Source organism: Orcinus orca, chromosome X (assembly GCF_937001465.1).
Source record: "Orcinus orca chromosome X, mOrcOrc1.1, whole genome shotgun sequence".
NCBI lineage: Eukaryota > Metazoa > Chordata > Mammalia > Artiodactyla > Delphinidae > Orcinus > Orcinus orca.
In genome coordinates, this window is record NC_064580.1 from 48,583,655 (window position 1) to 48,602,533 (window position 18,879).

Consider the following 18,879-nt stretch of genomic DNA (forward strand, 5'->3'; position numbering starts at 1 on the left):
TACACAAACTGTGCAATTGAGAAAAAAAATTGACCCAAATTGACCCATGCCTACTCCATAAGTTTGAGCCAACGGTGCTGTAACCTTTCCCCATAATACTAAAATTCCACTACCAGTATCTGACCTTAAAATCCAATCCATACTAAAGGAAACAACCATGTAAATGAGGGGCATGCACACACACTTGTGTGTGTGTGTGTGTGTGTGTGTGTGTGTGTGTGAGATTTTTCTCCTCTTCCTAGGACAGTTTTCCTTTTCAAATATTAGTTCTGTGACTTCATAAAGATCTTATTCTTCTTTTAGTCAATCTGTTATTTTATGCCTTTTCCAAATCTTGACAAATGGCAAAGACCTAGAGCTACCTTTAATTCTCATATCTACTTGTTTCTGCTGTGTGGACTGTCAAATATATTGAGTAGGGAATGATGTGAACATGCAAGAGATTCTTATTAGACACCAGGGCCCTTTCCTTTAAATCTAGTGGCATGTTGTACCTCTGGCACTCGGCAGGGCAGACAGATAACTGGATACATTCTGGCTCCTTGTTAACACAGCTCATCACTGAAGAAGCAGGCATGTCTATGAAATCACTCTTCAAATCTGATTAGCCCTTTAGTATAACTGAAGAACATGGGAGCATATCCATCTCTCTCTAAATAGACACAACTACTGCCTATTTCTTCTAATGGTGCCTCAGCCATTGTTTGTAAGCCACACCAAACTTTGCAGTTTCAATGACAGAAACTGGCCCCCTAGTCTCTGTGAAGGGGTCCCTGAAACATAAAGTGGAGGGTTGTCAAACCAGTTTAACAACTCTTGTTACTTTAGACATTGGGCCAGGTAGCTTATCCTTTCTCAGCATTAACTCTAGACATAATAGGTAGAATTGTAAGTGAGATCACATAAACTACTAATAATTAAACAGGTTTATGTGCAAGACAGAAAGTTTTTATGTACTTATTGACTGACAGAATTGTGCAATGTTTAATACTAAGTCTGAAATGCACACTCCGGAGGATTAATGGTACAGAAGTTATCTGAGTATACAAGAGTCTTAGAAACATTCTTTCTAGAAATACAGAGTGGAGACAGTTACTAGAGAGATTTCACTTATATAGTCTAAATTGGGTCTAATTGGGCCCCTCACAAGTTGAGAGTAATTTCAATAAGACATCTGCCTTCTGAGAGGCAGTATGGCAGTCCAATTCAGTGCAAGACTGAATCAAGCTATCTATACTTTGGAATAAAGTAACACCTTTTTTCATGAAAATGTCATGTTCTTCACTAGCCTATTAATTTTTTTAAACTGAAGATCTTTCATTTTCAAAGGATGTTTGACTAGAGTTTCTAACCGACAGATTTGGAAACCAATCTGAATTGGACATTCTATGGATTCAACCTGAAGGTGAGTTTGCCTCATAGATTTGACACCCAACCTGAAAAAAATTCTATAAAAATTGCTTCAAAGCCCCCTTTGAAATAGCAAATGTGCAGCAAAACTCCAAGTCAAACAATTGTCCCTCAGCCTGTTGTTTAAAATATAGACTGAAAAGCCAACAGACCCTTTTGTGTGTGTGCAATTGCTTTCATAAACAAATTTTAGGCTGGAATAAGGAGCTCCTAGTTCATCATGCTGGAGATTGTCCTTGCTGCTGTAGGCTGTTGAAGTGTTCCTCCCTTAAGATCTGGTTGATGTGGGAGTAAGAACCTTGGCATAGTACATACTCCTCATATGAGGATTGAGGTGTACTCATGTTGGGTTCAGCAACGATCTGGTTTAAGCTGCTTTCTGGTCCAATTACTCTCTCTGGGGTATTAACACTGCTGCTGCTCCTGTCTTTATCACTGCTTGAAGACTGGAGGATAAAAAACAGAAACAGGATGAGTATTACACTATTACTATTTTTCGTATTCATCTTGGAGAATAGCAGCATCAACCACTACACTAAGCCTTAATGGTTTAGAAACTAGAGCCACTTAAAATATTTCAATCTATGCTCACAACACAGCAACCCGTAAATTAAGTTGGGATTAACATCCACAATTTTATGGATGAGGAAACTGAGATCCATTGACTTGCCCAATGTCACGTAGCTGGGAAGTGGCAGAGTGAGGATTCAAACACAGGCCTTCTAATTTCAAATCCCTTCACTAATCGGTTGTACCTGCTTGCAGCAGGAGCTTATCCTAATAACGTGCATCAGAAAAGTAAGTTCTCACCCTCCAAGAGAAAGCATCGATCAATGCTACAGAATGTAGTAAAAGTACACCCATAAAGAATAAGATGGATTTTGGGAGCGCACTAAAATAAAACAAATAACTTGTTACATACATACATTTATGCATACATACATACATGCACACGTATATACAAACCAGTGATGATTTCGTACCTATCCCCTGATAGTGGGCATACGTGGTCCTCTTATATCAATGCAAGGCTACACTCAGATCCTGAAAGGCACTTGATATACATTTTACGAAAGTTATATGTTAATTATTGGCATTTTTAAGACTAGTATTTATTGCTGTTCAACAAATATGGATGTGATATGGGGTGTATGTGTGGGTGTTTGCACCTAATATTCTGTTTTTAATTGAACTCTAACATGACTCAGGGTCATTGTCATAATGGAGAAACTACTAAGGATTCCTGAAAACAGTCATTGTCAAGAATTTCCTCCCTTACAGTGTTAGGATTCTCAAGGGAGAAAGTAATGACAAGGATCCATATCTGAACTACAATATTTAACAATTTTGATATTGCATTTTGGGGGGACATGCTATTATTTTTATTTCATTTACATTTAAACTTCACCAAACACTGAGCTCAAGTATATGCTGGTCCTTTGTTCAGAGTTTTTAAATGGACAGACAACTTTACGGGTGCAATGTATTTAACACTGCACAATATATTCAACAATTAGAGAATCTAGGGGGTGGTATAACTATATACCTTTATACATTTAGTAGCACAAGTAGAGGGACAAGCCCTGCAACTGGAGGAGAAACCCATTCAGGACTGAACAGAGAGGTCCTTGGTTGCTGAGAGAATCTCCCCTTGACTTCAGCTTGAGACAAACCAAGGAGTCTGTCAGGACACAAAAACCACTGAATTCAGGACAAACAGGAGCAACAGGATAGGTACTGAGGGATTGGCTCTTGTCAATTAAGATTGTGGAGGCCAGTCTGAAGCGAGTAGGGCTGGCTGGAGGCAGGAAATGTGGCAACTCAAGTCCAGGATCTGTAGATTAGAACAGCAGTCTAGAGACAGAATGGTTAGTGCTTTCTTCATAAATTCCCAGTTTTCTAAACAAGTTCCTAGGATGCTTTCCTCAAACAGCGGGTATTGCATTTCTTATAATGCAATCTTTATCAAAGGTAACATTAATAAGACTTAAACCAAGAATGGTCATGGCTCATCGGTCATTTGGAGCTTCTCGACATAGACCGCACACCAAACTGCCCACAGGTCCTCATAGACAGCTTATGTCCATCTTTATGCAACTAGAGACATACATTAAAAGAACTGTCCAGGAAAGAATTAGAATGACCCAATGGAAATGAAGGTTGTCACCAACAGCAATCAAACTGACTTCAGGACTTAATGTCAAGGCCAATTTAAAAAATATCCAAAAAGATGATTTTCCTAGCTCAAGGGTAAAAATCTGAAATCTCCAGTGGCATAAAATAGTGAAGTTATGAATATTTAAAAAATAAGTAGGTATTACGTTGGATAAGAAACCCACCACACACACTTTGGTTTCTCTTAGTTGGCTTTCCTGATCATTTTTCATTACAGGTACTGTCTGAAAAACAAGGTAAGAACTATAATTAGTTTCTGGTGAATCAAATTTCATCTCAAATGACAACATATCCATTTTATACTATAGTGTAACACTAGGTGATGCTAGACTATGAAATGGTACATTAAAATTAACAAGCTAGAAGAGATTTCTGTAGAATAATTGTTAAGAAAAAATTGATCTGCCTCCAATTTCTAGTTCATTTAAAGTGTTTTCAAACCCAGTTGTGTAGAGACATAAGTACAAATGTTCATTGTGACACTGCTTATAATATCAGCATTGTTGTTAATAGCTGAAAATCAGAAACAATTAAATGTCCAAAAGCAGGAAAGTGATTAAGTTATAGTGCATCCATTCATACAATGTGATTTTGTCAGCCATTAACAATGATGATATAGTTGTATTTATACTGATATAGAAGGATGTCCCTGACATCATGTTTGTTTATTTATTTAAAATTTGAGACTTTGGATCCTTTTTTATTTTTTATTTATTTTTTATATTTTCACTTTCTAAAGCATTCACAAGAAATGTATTTATTTTGTGGAAAACAACTATTTTATTTCCAAGTAAGTAACCTAGAGAACGCTACTACAAGACCAAGGCACATCTCCTGCTTTTGCATTCAGTTACTTCTGACTTCAAAACAAAGACTTAAGAACTACCATATGACCCAGCAATCCCACTACTGGGCATATACCCTGAGAAAACCGAAATTCAAAAAGAGTCATGTACCAAAATGTTCATTGCAGCTCTATTTACAATAGCCCGGAGATGGAAACAACCTAAGTGCCCATCATCGGATGAATGGATAAAGAAGATGTGGCACATATATACAATGGACTATTACTCAGCCATAAAAAGAAACGAAACTGAGCTATTTGTAATGAGGTGGATAGACCTAGAGTCTGTCATACAGAGTGAAGTAAGTCAGAAAGAAAAAGACAAATACAGTAGGCTAACACATATATATGGAATTTAAGAAAAAAAAATGTCATGAAGAACCTAGGGGTAAGGCAGGAATAAAGACGCAGACCTCCTAGAGAACGGACTTGAGGTTATGGGGAGGGGGAAGGGTGAGCTGTGACAGGGCGAGAGAGAGTCATGGACATATACACACTAACAAACTTAGTAAGGTAGATAGCTAGTTGGAAGCAGCCGCATGGCACAGGGAGATTGGCTTGGTGCTTTGTGACAGCCTGGAGGGGTGGGATAGGGAGGGTGGGAGGGAGGGAGACGCAAGAGGGAAGAGATATGGGAACATATGTATATGTATAACTGATTCACTTTGTTATAAAGCAGAAACTAACACACCATTGTAAAGCAATTGTACCCCAATAAAGATGTTAAAAAAAAAAAACTACAAAAAAAAAAAAACAAAAAAAAAACAAAAAAAAACAAAGACTTAAAATGGACTGTGGGGCTTCCCTGGTGGCGCAGTGGTTGAGAGTCCGCCTGCCGATGCAGGGGAGAAGGGTTCGTGCCCCGGTCTGGGAAGATCCCACGTGCCGCGGAGCGGCTGGGCCCGTGAGCCATGGCCGCTGAGCCTGCGCGTCCGGAGCCTGTGCTCCGCAACGGGAGAGGCCACAGCGGTGAGAGGCCCGCGTACCACAAAAAAAAAAAAAAAAAAAGGACTGATGCTGTAAATGAGATTGTCTTTAAACTGCTAAAGAACATCTAAAACGTCGTATCCACTAGCATTTTCTAGGCCAGTAGTGCTGATTAGCTAATAAACATAGCCTACGTTATACAACCCTGGGCCTTGTCTCATTTCACCCTTTTGAACATACTTCATACGAGATATCCCACTTAATGAGTCCTATTATTGTCAGAGTTCTTGGGATGAAAAGGTTTCTCCTTGATACCGTATGGTTTTGACACTTGAAACTGCTATCTTACTACAGAAGCTTTTTCCTTACTGCAATTGATTTTAGAAAGAGAGCAAATTCTTTCATCAGAAGAGAAATGAGATTTTAAACGCTTCAGGATTGAGAAAGACCCATAAAATATAAATGCTTTTCACCATCCTCCTGATACCTCAAAGAAACGTCTCATCAGAATGTATTTGCCAGTTACAAAGCTCATTCTTTTTCCTCTGACCATTCGATATAAGCTTAGTGCTGATACCTGTGGAAGACAAATGAGAACAGGCCCATGCTCTGCAAAATTGAAACCCTTGTAAGTTCAAGTACACGGCAAAATAAAATTACATTTATAAAAGACTCTGACCAAGGGTCTCTCACTAAATGACATTTACAAAAGCACTACACAAAAGTCCTAGGGTCTAGGTCTGTGTGAAAAGGCAGGATTTTAGATTAGTTTGGGCCATAATGAAATCTGCCTGCTTACACTGTAACCAAAGAAGTTTCAGTTGAGTCCAGCAGAGATCTTCCATAGCACATTCTATTTGGAGATAGGCATCAGGACCACCTGTGGGGTTTTTGTTAGTTTGATTCACATGCACATGCCAGGTCCCCATCCTGAGAGGTTATCTCAGGTAGGCACAGGTTGTTCTGATACCCAACCACTATCCAAACAATTACTTGTGTGCCTACTATGTACAAGCAGGTACTTTGCCAGGGATACTTAGGGACTCAACCAACAGCTAATTCCTGAGCCCAATCAAGAACCCATCCTCTTTGAGGATGACAGCGTTAAGCTATTGCAGTGACAGGAATGTAGCAATGAATGCGGACCAGGGAAATAGAAGAGGTTCCTTAAAATGAATGGCATCTGAACTGGGCCTTGGAGGATGGGGAGAATATTAATAGGATGGGTGTGACAAAGGGAGAGAACAACAAGAGCACAAGCAGGGTGAAGAGGAGTCTTCGAGGAGACAAAGCTAGTAATACAATGTGGCTGGGGCCTCCTGGAGAGGAGTTTGTGGGAGACAAAATATGCATGAGAAGGTAGAGCTAGGTTATCAAGGGCCTTGAATGTCATGCTGAGAAGTCTGTCGGAATAGGTACTTGAGCCTAAGAGACATGCTCGGATCTACTTTTAGGAAGAGGATTCTAATGGATGAATGGAGTAGGAGGAGAATGAGAGCACAGAGACCATGGAGGAAATTTCTGCAATACATTTAGCAAGCGGCAATGCAGGCCTGAATTAGGATAGTGGAAATGTAAAGGAAGGCATATATGCGATACACATCAGAAGTAGGATAGCAGGAGTCATGGAGGAAATGACAGAGACATTTAAGTTTACCCCAAGCTCCCAGGACAGGTGGGGTCTGAGGAGCCAAGTTTTAGTGAATAGTTGCATGAAGGGGATGAGAAGTAACAGGCAGTGAAAGCAGATTACAGCTGGGAGGTAAAGGGGGAGACACGATCCACTAACTTGAGAGAAGAATACGGTAGACAGAAAATTAGTTAGGAGAGAGAAAGAGCACCTTATCAGGCTAATGAAAGAACCAGCGAATAAATAGAATCTGAAGAGACGAGGAGGAATATTAATTACAGAGCATCTTCAACAAAAAAGAATGGGAATGCATGTGTATATTTACAACAGAGAATTATGTAATTCTCCTTAACTGTAAAAGCAGATTAAGCTGGTATTAAACTTTTTCATTTATGTGAACCTCAACAACAAAAAATTTTTCACCCCTAGTACATATGCCATACCTAGAATCGTAATATTTTTATTCTAAGGCAGCTGCAGAAACTAAATTAAGCAAGTCCATCCAAGCACTTAAAATATGTGCTCCCAAAGTTCCAACACATTTGAAATGAAAGACTCGTTCATATTTGCTAAAACCAATGAAACACTGTAGAATCTTATGAGCCATAGGATATCAAATCAATTTGGCTGCTGAATTACAATTACTTTCCAAATTAGCAAGGCAAAGGTACTTATGTGTTAACTTCTCTGTGTCAATGGGATAAATAATCTACACTTTTCTGTAGCTCAGTTTCCCTCATAAAATGAAGCTGAACTAGACATTGAGTTCTAAGTTGTTTTCTAAGTCAAAAATTATATTTATAATAGAATCTATATAAGTATAAAACAATTTAAACAACTTCACTTTGTTTCAACTCAGTTAATGGCATTTGAACAAAAGATTGATAAGTAACCATCATCTGTAGAAAAACATGAGTGCGTATGTATCTTCAATTCTTTAAAACAACTTAGATTTTAACATCCAGTTGGAATATAAAACTGCTCAGGATTGCTTGGTATACAACATGAGCAAAGTTTCATAAAATGCATGCAACAGATTAGGCCATTTTTGGAAAGGGTTGTCCCTGCATTTTTGAATGTATCTTTTAAATGGAGGATAATTTCAGAAGTTAACATTTTGCCATGGGTTATAAAAACATGACTAACAACCATTATTTTGTTCAATGACAGTTTCATCCGAAATAAGGTCTCCCAAAGCAGTTCTGTGTCTTAGAATGTGTATAATTAAAGGCGATGTGAACACCCAAATCTACAGTCAACCTAAGAGAAAACACTTTTCAAAAATTATGCCAAATGTTCTAGTTGTCTTATGAATTGACACTACTTTAAACAACGACCTGACAAAGAGACAGCTCCTACCAGCTTAAAAAAGGGGGTGGAGTAGATTTTATAGAATTCTAATTTTTAAACATAGGTGGGGCTCCTGGTTCTGTTTCTCTCTCATTCGTCTCACTTCTGATGCTCCCTTGGAATTCTAGCATTGGGATATCAAATCTTTTCCAATTCAGGTACAGAAGAGAAAAAGGCAGAGATATGTTCCCGATAAGCCAATTCTGTTCATATCTACACATTTTTTCACTCTCAATTTCTTGCTACTACTTGGCAATCTGAAATATAAAATGAATGGTCTTGGCAAGTAAGAGAGACTAATACAAAAAACATTAGTGTCTTTGTGTTTGCGCTTTCTAGAAGGCTTATATTTATGTATGAGGGCACAGATTTACAGGAAAAGTGGTGATGTAATTTGTAAAGATGTAAGGTTGAACAAAAAAGAGCAGTACTCCTGAACATGCAAAGATATTCAACGAAAAAGGCCAGCATCTAAGAGAGCAAGTTACATGAGTTATACCTAGCTACAATTTACCCATCCAAGTAGCTGCCCAGGATCTGGGACTATCACCACCTGCGTAGAGGTTCCAGGAGGAGGACAGGGATCGATAATCATTTCACTTTTTGCTCACAAAAGGGACAAGTGAGCACTACTTAGTCATTAACTAATAGGATTCATACATAAAGACTTAACAAGGTTCCTTTAATCCTCTCCTAGTAAGCTATACCTCAATTAAAACAATACTATGCTAATGCCACAAGTCATTAAAATTCAAGCTCTTCCATTCAAGCGCCATTAAAGCTTTGCAAAATCACCAGACTCCCCCATCCTCAATTTCATTTTCACTTTTCCTAGCCAGAAATCAAGAATCCCCTTCTAGCCAATAACACATCATTATACTCCTGAAAATTTATTCTCCATCTAAAAATAAGGGAGGGGGTTAAGATGATTATTCCCTGCTCCTATGACTGGAGAAAAGTCTAAGACCTAGCTTTTCCTGATTACATTTTCACTAAGTCTTTTTCTGTGCTTCCTTACCACCTTCTGTGAGATACTGCATACCATGGCTAAGGGCTCCAGCTCAAAAGCCACTGCAATCAAGTAAGAATACATTTTTGAAGGTTTCTTGGAATGATACATTTCTTTTAATTGCAGGGCACCAATTGGATAATGTAATTTAGGCAGTGGATGAACTAGAGAGAGGCTATCTGACCATATTCCTACCTCTGCATCCTGAGACTCCTGAAAGACAGGGTGTCTCTTACTCCTTTTGGACTGGGGAGAATGGTGATTGTCCTCTTTATTATGATTCCTTCTTCTTTTCCTGAAAATAAACCACAAGAGAGAGGAGAAAATATCACCCAACAATTGATATTTTGGACACTTAATTTGCGAGCCAGTGGCATACATATATGTGAAATCTTGTCAGAGAAAATACAAATCATCATCTGCTACTCCAATAATTTAAAGTCGGAAGCACACATCACCCACACGAAGAAGGAAAATATGAAACAGGAACTCTAGGTTGAAAAGTCAAGCTGTAAATTTCATTTCTAAACATTAGCTTCAATTTTAAATGACTCTTGGGAATAAAGTAAGAACAGGAAGAATTTAATAGCTACATTTTCAAAATCTACCTCAGTAGGCCCATTGTCTTCATTTCCTGAAGTTACAATTCCAGGTTAAGTGATTTTTAACCCCTTCTACATAACACTTAAGACAGGTGTGGCTGCCTGTGTCTATTTACTGTTAATGCTCCTGTGAAAGTGGTATAGAGACAGACAATGGAGAAACTCTCCAAGTGTGCTGTTAGCCAATTATTGTTGCTGTACCAACTACTATTATGACATAATGGTTACTTCACTAGATTGTCATCATGAGATTGTGACTGATTACTAACTTGAAATACGGCTTCTCAAAAATGTTTTTTTTAACATCTTTATTGGAGTATAATTGCTTTACAATGGTGTATTCGTTTCTGCTTTATAACAATGTGAATCAGTTATACATATACATATGTTCCCATATCTCTTCCCTCTTGCGTCTCCCTCCCTCCTACCCTCCCTATCCCACCCCTCTAGGTGGTCACAAAGCACCGAGCTGATCTCCCTGTGCTATGCGGCTGCTTCTCACTAGCTATCTATTTTATGTTTGGTAGTGTATATATGTCCATGCCACTATCTCACTTTGCCACAGCTTACCCTTCCCCCTCTCCATATCCTCACGGTTGGTAAGATTACATCTTCAGCCCCAATTCCCCTCTCAGTAAGTAATCAGATTGCAGCATTTGACAAAACAGTTCTTGAAGACACCCTATAATTGAACAGACATTTTCCCAAGCCATCTACTTAGAGAGTACTTTTAAGTTTACGGTACCCCTAAGGATGGCTGAGTCTACCCATTTTTATAATTTCATTTCTCTTCAATCTTTCTCCCATCTCTGGGAGACTGAGTACTGATCCCATAAACCAGTGATTTCAAACTCTTTGTTAAAGTAAAAGAAACTCCTTTCTTAACAAAATAAACATGCAAACAAACAAACAAAAAAGCAGCAATAAATAAGAGAAAAAAGAGGAGTCACTGCACTGAGAACACAGGCTCTTTAACCACACCCTCCCCTGGATCCCCCTCCCTGTGCTACCCATTAGCTTAGCCTGACTCTTCTTAAAACTGAGGAAACAGCAGGCCCAAAGAAGCAAAGTGACTCAGAGTAAAATAAAAGGCGGGTAGAGATGGAACTGCAAGGGAAGTTCTCTTGAGCCCTGGCCCAAGGTCCTCCACAAAGCCCTACAAGAGGAAAACTTTAGTAAAGAGCTACACGTCCAATCAAACGATGTCTTTATGATAAGGAAATTGTCAGGATAAATTAATTCAGATAATTTGTGTGCAGTGCTGTTAAGAAAACTTTTTTTTTTGGTAGAAAATATGTGCTATTTTTTCAGATGTATGAGCATGCCAAGGAACCTTCAGAAATGTTACCTGGACTTGGTAAAAGAAAGACCACTGCAATCAGTTCAGACTTCATTTGTACATACTGCTTATTGTCCAGTGACTGTGTTCTTAATTCCAAAAGCATGTCCGTAATTGGGCCCCTACATTCATATTTAGGACCAGAGAACGCATAGTACCAGCCGAAGCGGCCCTGGCGATATTGGCCGAAGAAGCAAAGCGGGATGGTGAGGACCAGAGATGGACCGGTACAGGACACCGTTGCCCAGACAAACCTTCCCGGCACTGCAGCCTTCCTTAGTGCCGCCGCTGGAACCATAGCAACAGGGGCAGGAAGTCCTGGTGCCCCGGAAAGTCGCGAGCCTGGGGGACGGGGCTGCGCGCCGGTGGGCGGGTTCTGGGCCTGCGAGCCTGTGCCCAGTAATGTCAATGCCGGTCTGCCCGCCCGAGTCCGCTAGAAGTTTCCTCCCGGGCCCTGTTTCGAACTCTCGGCTAAGGGACCTGACCGGTGATATCTGGGTCCCGTCGTCCACTGCCCCAGCCCCCCACGTGCGGGACCGGTACCAATCCCCTGGTCATTCTCCTCCCGCCCACCCCCGGCCTGTAAACGCGCTCGTCCCGTGGCACATTCACCGTGCTCCTGTCAGCCCTCACTCTTCTGATCCGTCCCGGCGACCTCAGTGCCCGCGAGGCTCAGCCGGTCACCCCGGAGCCTCTCCGACCTCAGCGATGTTCTTCTTCTCCCCACACGAGCACCCCCCTGCCCACGGTCATGCCCTGGGTATCAGGAAGACAGCGGCCCTCATGGTGTATAGCATTCCTCCCTCTCATCACCCCCAACACGACGTCCTGTCCTCCAGCTCCCTCGCTCTAGTGCCCCTGCATTGATAGCCCCAACCTCCTGGAAACTGCCAGCTCACCGACCACACATCCTTCCACAACATCCGCCAGGCCCCTCCTTACTCCGCGGACCCAGGGCTGGAAACTGTCCCCCACAAACACACCTCCTGTGCTCCTTGCACCCTCCTCCCTACTCGCCCTCTGCCTTGTATCTGAGCACCTCAGCACTGAGGACGAAACTCTGAAACTTTACGGAATTGTTTTATCTTAAATCCATGACCAGGGGAGAATTGCTTTTCATTTTCACTCTCACCTACAATACTACATTACACACTAGCAACCCTCCTCCATTCTAATGACCACCAGTCTCCCCCCGCCCAATAATTCGTGGAAAAGACAGAAGCAGTCCCGTGGGATTTTTCAAGCTTCCCAATCCCAGTCTGCCTATTTCTACCCTGGTACTCTGCTGCCCCTCTGGAGGAAGTGACCAGATCCCATTTGAGGCTAAGCCCTTCACCTGGATCCCATATCCTTCCTCCTTCTCCAGGAGTGGGCCTTTGCAAAGATCATCCCTTTTTCCTGAATTGTCATGTTCCCCATTTCTTCTGGATCATTCCATCATCTACAAAGTAGGCAGAAGGATGGCTGGAGTTTAGGAATTTAGCCTTCTGGAACTGATCCTGGTTCCTGCTGTGGTGGTGAGACCCCTAGGGCCTTCATTCCCTGTAGTGGGAATGTGGAAATTGGTTGAGTCCAGAGCCAGGGGTTCTACCATGAAGGAAACCTAACCTGTCTGAGGGGCTTAGATGAGCCTGCAGCTGAAGCTGTCGACACCCTGCACAGGGGTGGGATGGAGGATGCGCCCCAGATTCAGAGGGGTCTGCAGATGCCAGCAGAGTGAGCTGAGGCTGAGTTGGCCAGGGAGCACCAGGACCCGACCAAGAGGAGAGAGACAAAAATGCAAGTTTCATCAGCCCCACCCATGGGCGGTGCAGGTCAGCATCACCAACTGGACCCGGGAGAGGAGAGTCATCCTTCCCTCAGAAACCACCAAGGATACTGTGAGCAGCGTAAGAATTTCATAGACCCCCCCCAACCCTTCCCACATCACCCAGGAGATTTGTAAACCATACATACGCCTTCCCCACCTTGGAAAGGAGCAGAGAAGTGGGGTGGAAATCTGAGAGACTGAGCATTTCACCAAAACAGACAGCATTATTTTAAACTAACCATTCACATGATAGCATCAGATTGCACTTACCAGATTAGATATAAATTCAGTGGGGTTTGTTTGTTTGTTTGTTTGTTTGCCACTCCAGAGAGTGGGCACTCATGATAAAGATCAGATCAGATCGGCCAGAGAGAATAAGTTAACCAAAGTCCCCATGCCATCTGAGGAGTGCGAGTGAGTCTGTGATTTCAGCACACCATCCCCACCAAATCCTCCTCTGCCCACCATCTCATCAGTCCATGTTTGAGGAGATTGGGGCATCCTCGCCTCATCCTCCCCTTTAACTGAGGACAATGTTTCACATCCCATAAAGAGACCCCCTCCCAAAAAAAAAGGGAGCACAGAAGGAAGAACGGACCAGACAGACACACAGAGTGGAGTAACAGATGAGAGTTGTCACTGAGGTGAGCAGGGCCTCCTCAAGGCCATCCTTGCCCTCCATAAGCGATGTCAGGCTCCATTCTCCTTTAACAAACAACACAGGCCCCATTTTCCAAGGCCTGAGGCATGGAGCTTGGCTTCAGAAAATGGTTGTAGCACTGTGTACTGCTGGAGAAAATCACGGAACCACACGTTAGAGCCACTGTGCTTTCATAGTCTTCATTGTCTCCCGAGATCGCAGTGCTGTACAGAATGCTTTCTTGGTGACCCCAGCACTTCCCCCAGTCCCTTCTGAAGGCTCCCAAGATTTCACCTCTCTCCCTAAATTTTCTACCATGCATCTATCTCTTCACTCTTAGCCAAAGCACATTCCCATTCTCTGGTGAGATCCAAGCGTGTGGGGAGGGGAGGGAGAAGTGCCTCAGTGCTGGACAGGAGTGTGGGATTCTGTTGTCTTGGCAACATTCTTCTGCTCATCCTCACTGGATCACTCATCTCAGGCAACAGCCCAGCTGGAAGGGCCAGGACCAATGGGAAATTCTTCTCTCCATCTTGCTCTCTTTCTGTGACCAGAGGCTGAGATAAAACACCGGTGTTGGTTACCAGGGAAACTGAAGCTTAATCCATCTGACTCAAGAGAAAAAGAAACCAACAAAAGAGTGGAAACTAAGGCACAGGATGTGCTGGGGGAGGCCACGCAAAGACATGGAATTGTGATTCTCAATAGATGCGCTTCTCCCAAGTGTCCTGTGCATGCACAAACGTGTACTCATGAGCACCCCCTTCAGCCCGGAGCAGCACAGTGACTGTGGCATAAGGTTCACAAGGGGGAGGCAATGAGGCAGGAATGGAGGCAAAAGCCAAATCTTGAGAGAGGAGGAGGCACTACCTATCCTTTGAAACTATTGCCTACCATTTATCTCAATGTTTAAAAAAATAGACTTTATTTCTTTTAGTGGTTTTAGAGTTACAGAAAAATGAGCAAGAAGTACAGATGATTCCCAGATCCTCCCACCCTCACCTCCATATCCAGTTTCCTCTATTAGGAACATCTTGCATTAGTGTGGTACATCTGTTACAAGGGATGAGCCAATGTTGATACCTTATTACTAGCTGAAGTGTATATTTTATATTCGGTTTCACTCTTTGACTTGCACTCTCTGGGTTTTGACAAATGTATAATGTATAATGACATGTATCCACCATCATAGCATCATACAGTATAATTTTACTGACCTAAAAATCCATTGGGCTACTCCTATTCATCCCTGCCTCTTTCTTCCTAAAAACCTCTGACAACCACTGATCTTTTTGCTGTAATTTTGCCTTTTCCTGAAAGTCAGAGTTGCATTGATATGTTGTAAAACCTTTTCAGATTGGTGGTTTTTACATAGTAATATGCACTTATGGGTCATCCATGTATTTCTGTGTCATGATGGCTCGTTTCTGTTTATCACTGAATAGTATATTATTGTATGGCTGTACCACAGTGTCTATCCATTCACTGATTGAAGGACATCTTGGTTGCTTCCAAGCTTTGGCAATTATGACTAAAGCTAGATAAACATTCATGTGCGGGTTCTTGTGTGGACAAAATTTTAAACTCATTTGAGTAAATATCGAGGAGCACAACTTTTGGATCATATGGTAAGTGGATGTTTAATGTTGTAAGAAACTGCCAAACTGTCTTCTAAAGTGGCTGTACCACTTTGCATTGCCACCAGCAATGAATGAGAGTTCCTGTTAACCCACATCTTCAACCACCATTTGATATATTCAGTGTGTTGGATTTAGCCATTCAAATAGGTGTGCAGTGGTATCTCACTGTTGTCTTAATTTGTAGTTCCCTAATGATACATGATATTGAATATCATTTCGTAGGCTTATTTGCCATCTGTACATCTTATGTGGTGAGGTGTGTGTTCAGATCTTTTGCCCATTTTAAAATCGTGTTGTTTTCTCATTTTTGAGTTTTAAGAGTTCTTTGTATATTTCGGGATACCAGTCCTTTATTACATATTTTTTACAAATGTTTTCTCCCAGTCTGTGGCTTGTCACTTCATCCTCTGAACAGTGTCCTTCACAGAACAGAAATATTTAATTTTAACAAAGTCCAATTTATCAATTTTTTCTTTTGTGGGTTGTGCTTTTGGTGTTGTTTTAAAAGGTCATTCATTGCCAACCCAAAGTCACCTAGATTTTCTCCTACGTTGTCTTCTAGGAGTTTTATAGATTTGCATTTTACATTTAGGTCTGTGATCCATTTAAAGTTAATTCTTGTGAAAGTTTTTTTTTTTTTTTCCAGTTTGACAGCCTAAGTGGGACCTCTTTTTTTTTTTTTTTAACATCTTTATTGGAGTATAATTGCTTTACAATGGTATGTTAGCTTCAGCTTCACAACAAAATGAATCAGTTATACATATACATATATCCCCATATCCCCTCCCTCTTGCGTCTCCCTCCCTCCCACCCTCCCTATCCCACCCCTCCAGGCGGTCACAAAGCACCGAGCTGATCTCCCTGTGCTATGCGGCTGCTTCCCACTAGCTATCTACCTTACGTTTGGTAGTGTATATATGTCCATGCCTCTTTATCGCTTTGTCACCGTTTACCCTTCCCCCTCCCCATAGCCTCAAGTCCATTCTCTAGTAGGTCTGTGTCTTTATTCCTGTTTCATACAGAGTGAAGTAAGTCAGAAAGAGAGAGACAAATACCGTATGCTAACACATATATATGGAATTTAAAAAAAAAATGTCATGAAAAACCTAGGGGTGAAAGTTTTTTTTTTCACAAGATTTTCTTTTTTGGCATGTGGATGTCCACCAAGGCTTATGTTGACGTTGCATTAGGTTCAGAGTCTTATCTAAAATTATTTAGAAAACGCTACACTAAACCAACTTCATCTAAAAGAAAGTGCAGCCCTCTTCCAAACAGCTTAGGAACAGAAAAAGCAAACATATCCTCTCTTCAGATAAATCAGGCTGGAATTTACCTAGTGATAAACCGAATGAGCAAATTGATGGTGAGACGGTTGTTCAATACAGCAGCAGACTTAACCTGTGCTTCCAAAAAAAAAAAAAAAAAGAACTGACCCCTAAATTGTACCTTTTTGAACATGGCTTTAGATGTTGCACTTCCTGCTCCAGGATGCGTATGAGTTGAAAAGCAACATTCACGTGGATATGAGGCTCTTAGGTCATGTGGTACTAGGGACTTTCTAGTTATTTGCTCTTGGTCAGTAGGAGGAAGCCCAGTGATTTACCACCTGAAAAGATGTGTAAAAAGCCTGGTTGCATCTGAAATCTTTTGTTTATGAGCTGGAGACAAATATCTCACAGAAAACTCAAAGGAGGCAATGGGCCCAGAAGAGACCACAGAGGACCAGAATTTCAAAATTAGGGAAAAAGTCCTTTCAAAGGGTCCCTCATAGGATGAAGCTTTTTAGTGCCATGTGGACTGTAGTTCAATTCATGGCCTATGGAGGATCTCAAAGCATAGTTTTTGGATGGATAATAGATGGATGGAGTCATGATATCATGCAGGCATGGGTGGATCGCTGGACACTTAAATTCCTAGTTTCTCTGATGAGGTCACAAGGGTGCTTTCCAGTCCCTGTTAATTTACATGTTTTATATTTGCTTTTAGGCTTAAAGTAATAATCATTGGTGTTCACCAGGAAGAAGTTCTCTGTGCCAATCTAGTTGCCCATCAGAAGAATATTGTGATCTGGGTTGAGTGCCTATCAGAGGATGCTACACAAAACCAGTTAATCAATATAATCCGTCATGCATCATGAGAAGTAGAGATACACATCTATAAGCTAATGTATATGCACATGCTCTAGTATCTATGAAGCCAGCGTGACAATTCTATTCATTTCATCCCACAGGGGAACCCCCAGGCACGAGAACTGGTGTCTGAAGTTTCCCAGCTAAGAGCGGGAGCCACAACATGCCAGTGTTCACCATTGTGGGGAAGAATCTCTGATTCCCACTGAGGGGAGAGTGTACCACCTGCCTGCCTCTGAAGGCACTTCTTCTGTCCAATGCCTGGTTTTGGGTTTGGTTTAGTCTTTCACTCAGATTATATCTTTTTTTCCCATGTTTGAGTCACTGCTCCTAGGTTCTGACCTTCAGTGGAATCCAGGAGGGTTTTAGTGAGTTTTAGGACACACTAATTTAAAATAATCCACTCACTATCTTAGTATTTTATAACTTCAAATAGAATCTAGAATCCAAAACTGTATTCAGACCACCAGCTTGACACAACTTACAATTGAGCTTTATCCTCCATAAACTCCCATGAGGAGATTCTGCTTCTGGCTACCATGGAGTAAGCCCAGTACTGCCTATCTCTCCTGCTGATTACAGCTAAAGACTCTAGACAAATACACAAAGCATGTGTGTACCTGAGGAATCAGAAAAGTAGGCAAAATAGATGAACTGTGGTAAAGAATCAAAACATGGAATCCATCCAAATGTATATCTTGAGACCCAGACTTGTCTAACCTACCCGACTTCCCTGTTTGGATGACTCAACATGTCTGAAACAGATCTCTTGCGTTTGCTGTATATTGTTTGTTTTTTACTTATATACATCAGCAAGTCCTCTTGATTCTATATTCAAAATATATCCTGAGGGCAGCTATTACTACCACCATTCTACAAGGAATTCCCATTTTTCCTTTGAATGAAATCCATTCTCCTTAGTGCGGCCTGCCAAACCCTACACTTTCTGGCTTCTGCCTACCTCTCCAACCTCTCCCCTCATTCAGTACAATCTAGCCACACTGGTCTTTAACTGTTCCTTCATCATTCCAGACTTAGTTCCTTCATCATTCCAAACTTGTTTCCTTCATAAGGCTTTTCAATTTTCTGTTTCTCTGATGTGTTATTTTTCTATTGATGCTTTCTAATTTTCCTTTCAGGCTTTGGCTTTCAGCTTGTGCTTTTCTTTGTTTCTCCTGCTTAGAGTTATTTAGTTTCCTTGATCAGTAATTTAATCCTTTTACCAAATTTGGGAATTTTGGGGCCATTTTTTTCAAAAAATCTCTTCTGCCCCTTCTGTTTCTCCTGTCCTTCCTGTATTACAATTGCACATATGTTGGGATGTCTGATATTTTCCAACAGATCTCTGAGGCCTTGTTCATTCTTTAATCTCTG

General features: G+C 41.2%; 1 protein-coding gene across 1 annotated transcript; it reads right to left on the reverse strand.

The window, feature by feature from the left end:
• Positions 1 to 1,625: 1,625 nt before the first annotated feature.
• On the reverse strand, positions 1,626 to 10,044 carry FAM104B (family with sequence similarity 104 member B). Its single transcript, XM_049704668.1, has 3 exons — positions 9,954 to 10,044; positions 9,541 to 9,640; positions 1,626 to 1,856 (listed from the first exon to the last, which is right to left on the reverse strand). Exons 1-3 carry the CDS (start codon positions 9,974 to 9,976, stop codon positions 1,629 to 1,631), a joined length of 351 nt encoding a protein of 116 aa, XP_049560625.1. The 5' UTR covers positions 9,977 to 10,044; the 3' UTR covers positions 1,626 to 1,628.
• Between the last annotated feature and the right edge of the window lie 8,835 nt (positions 10,045 to 18,879).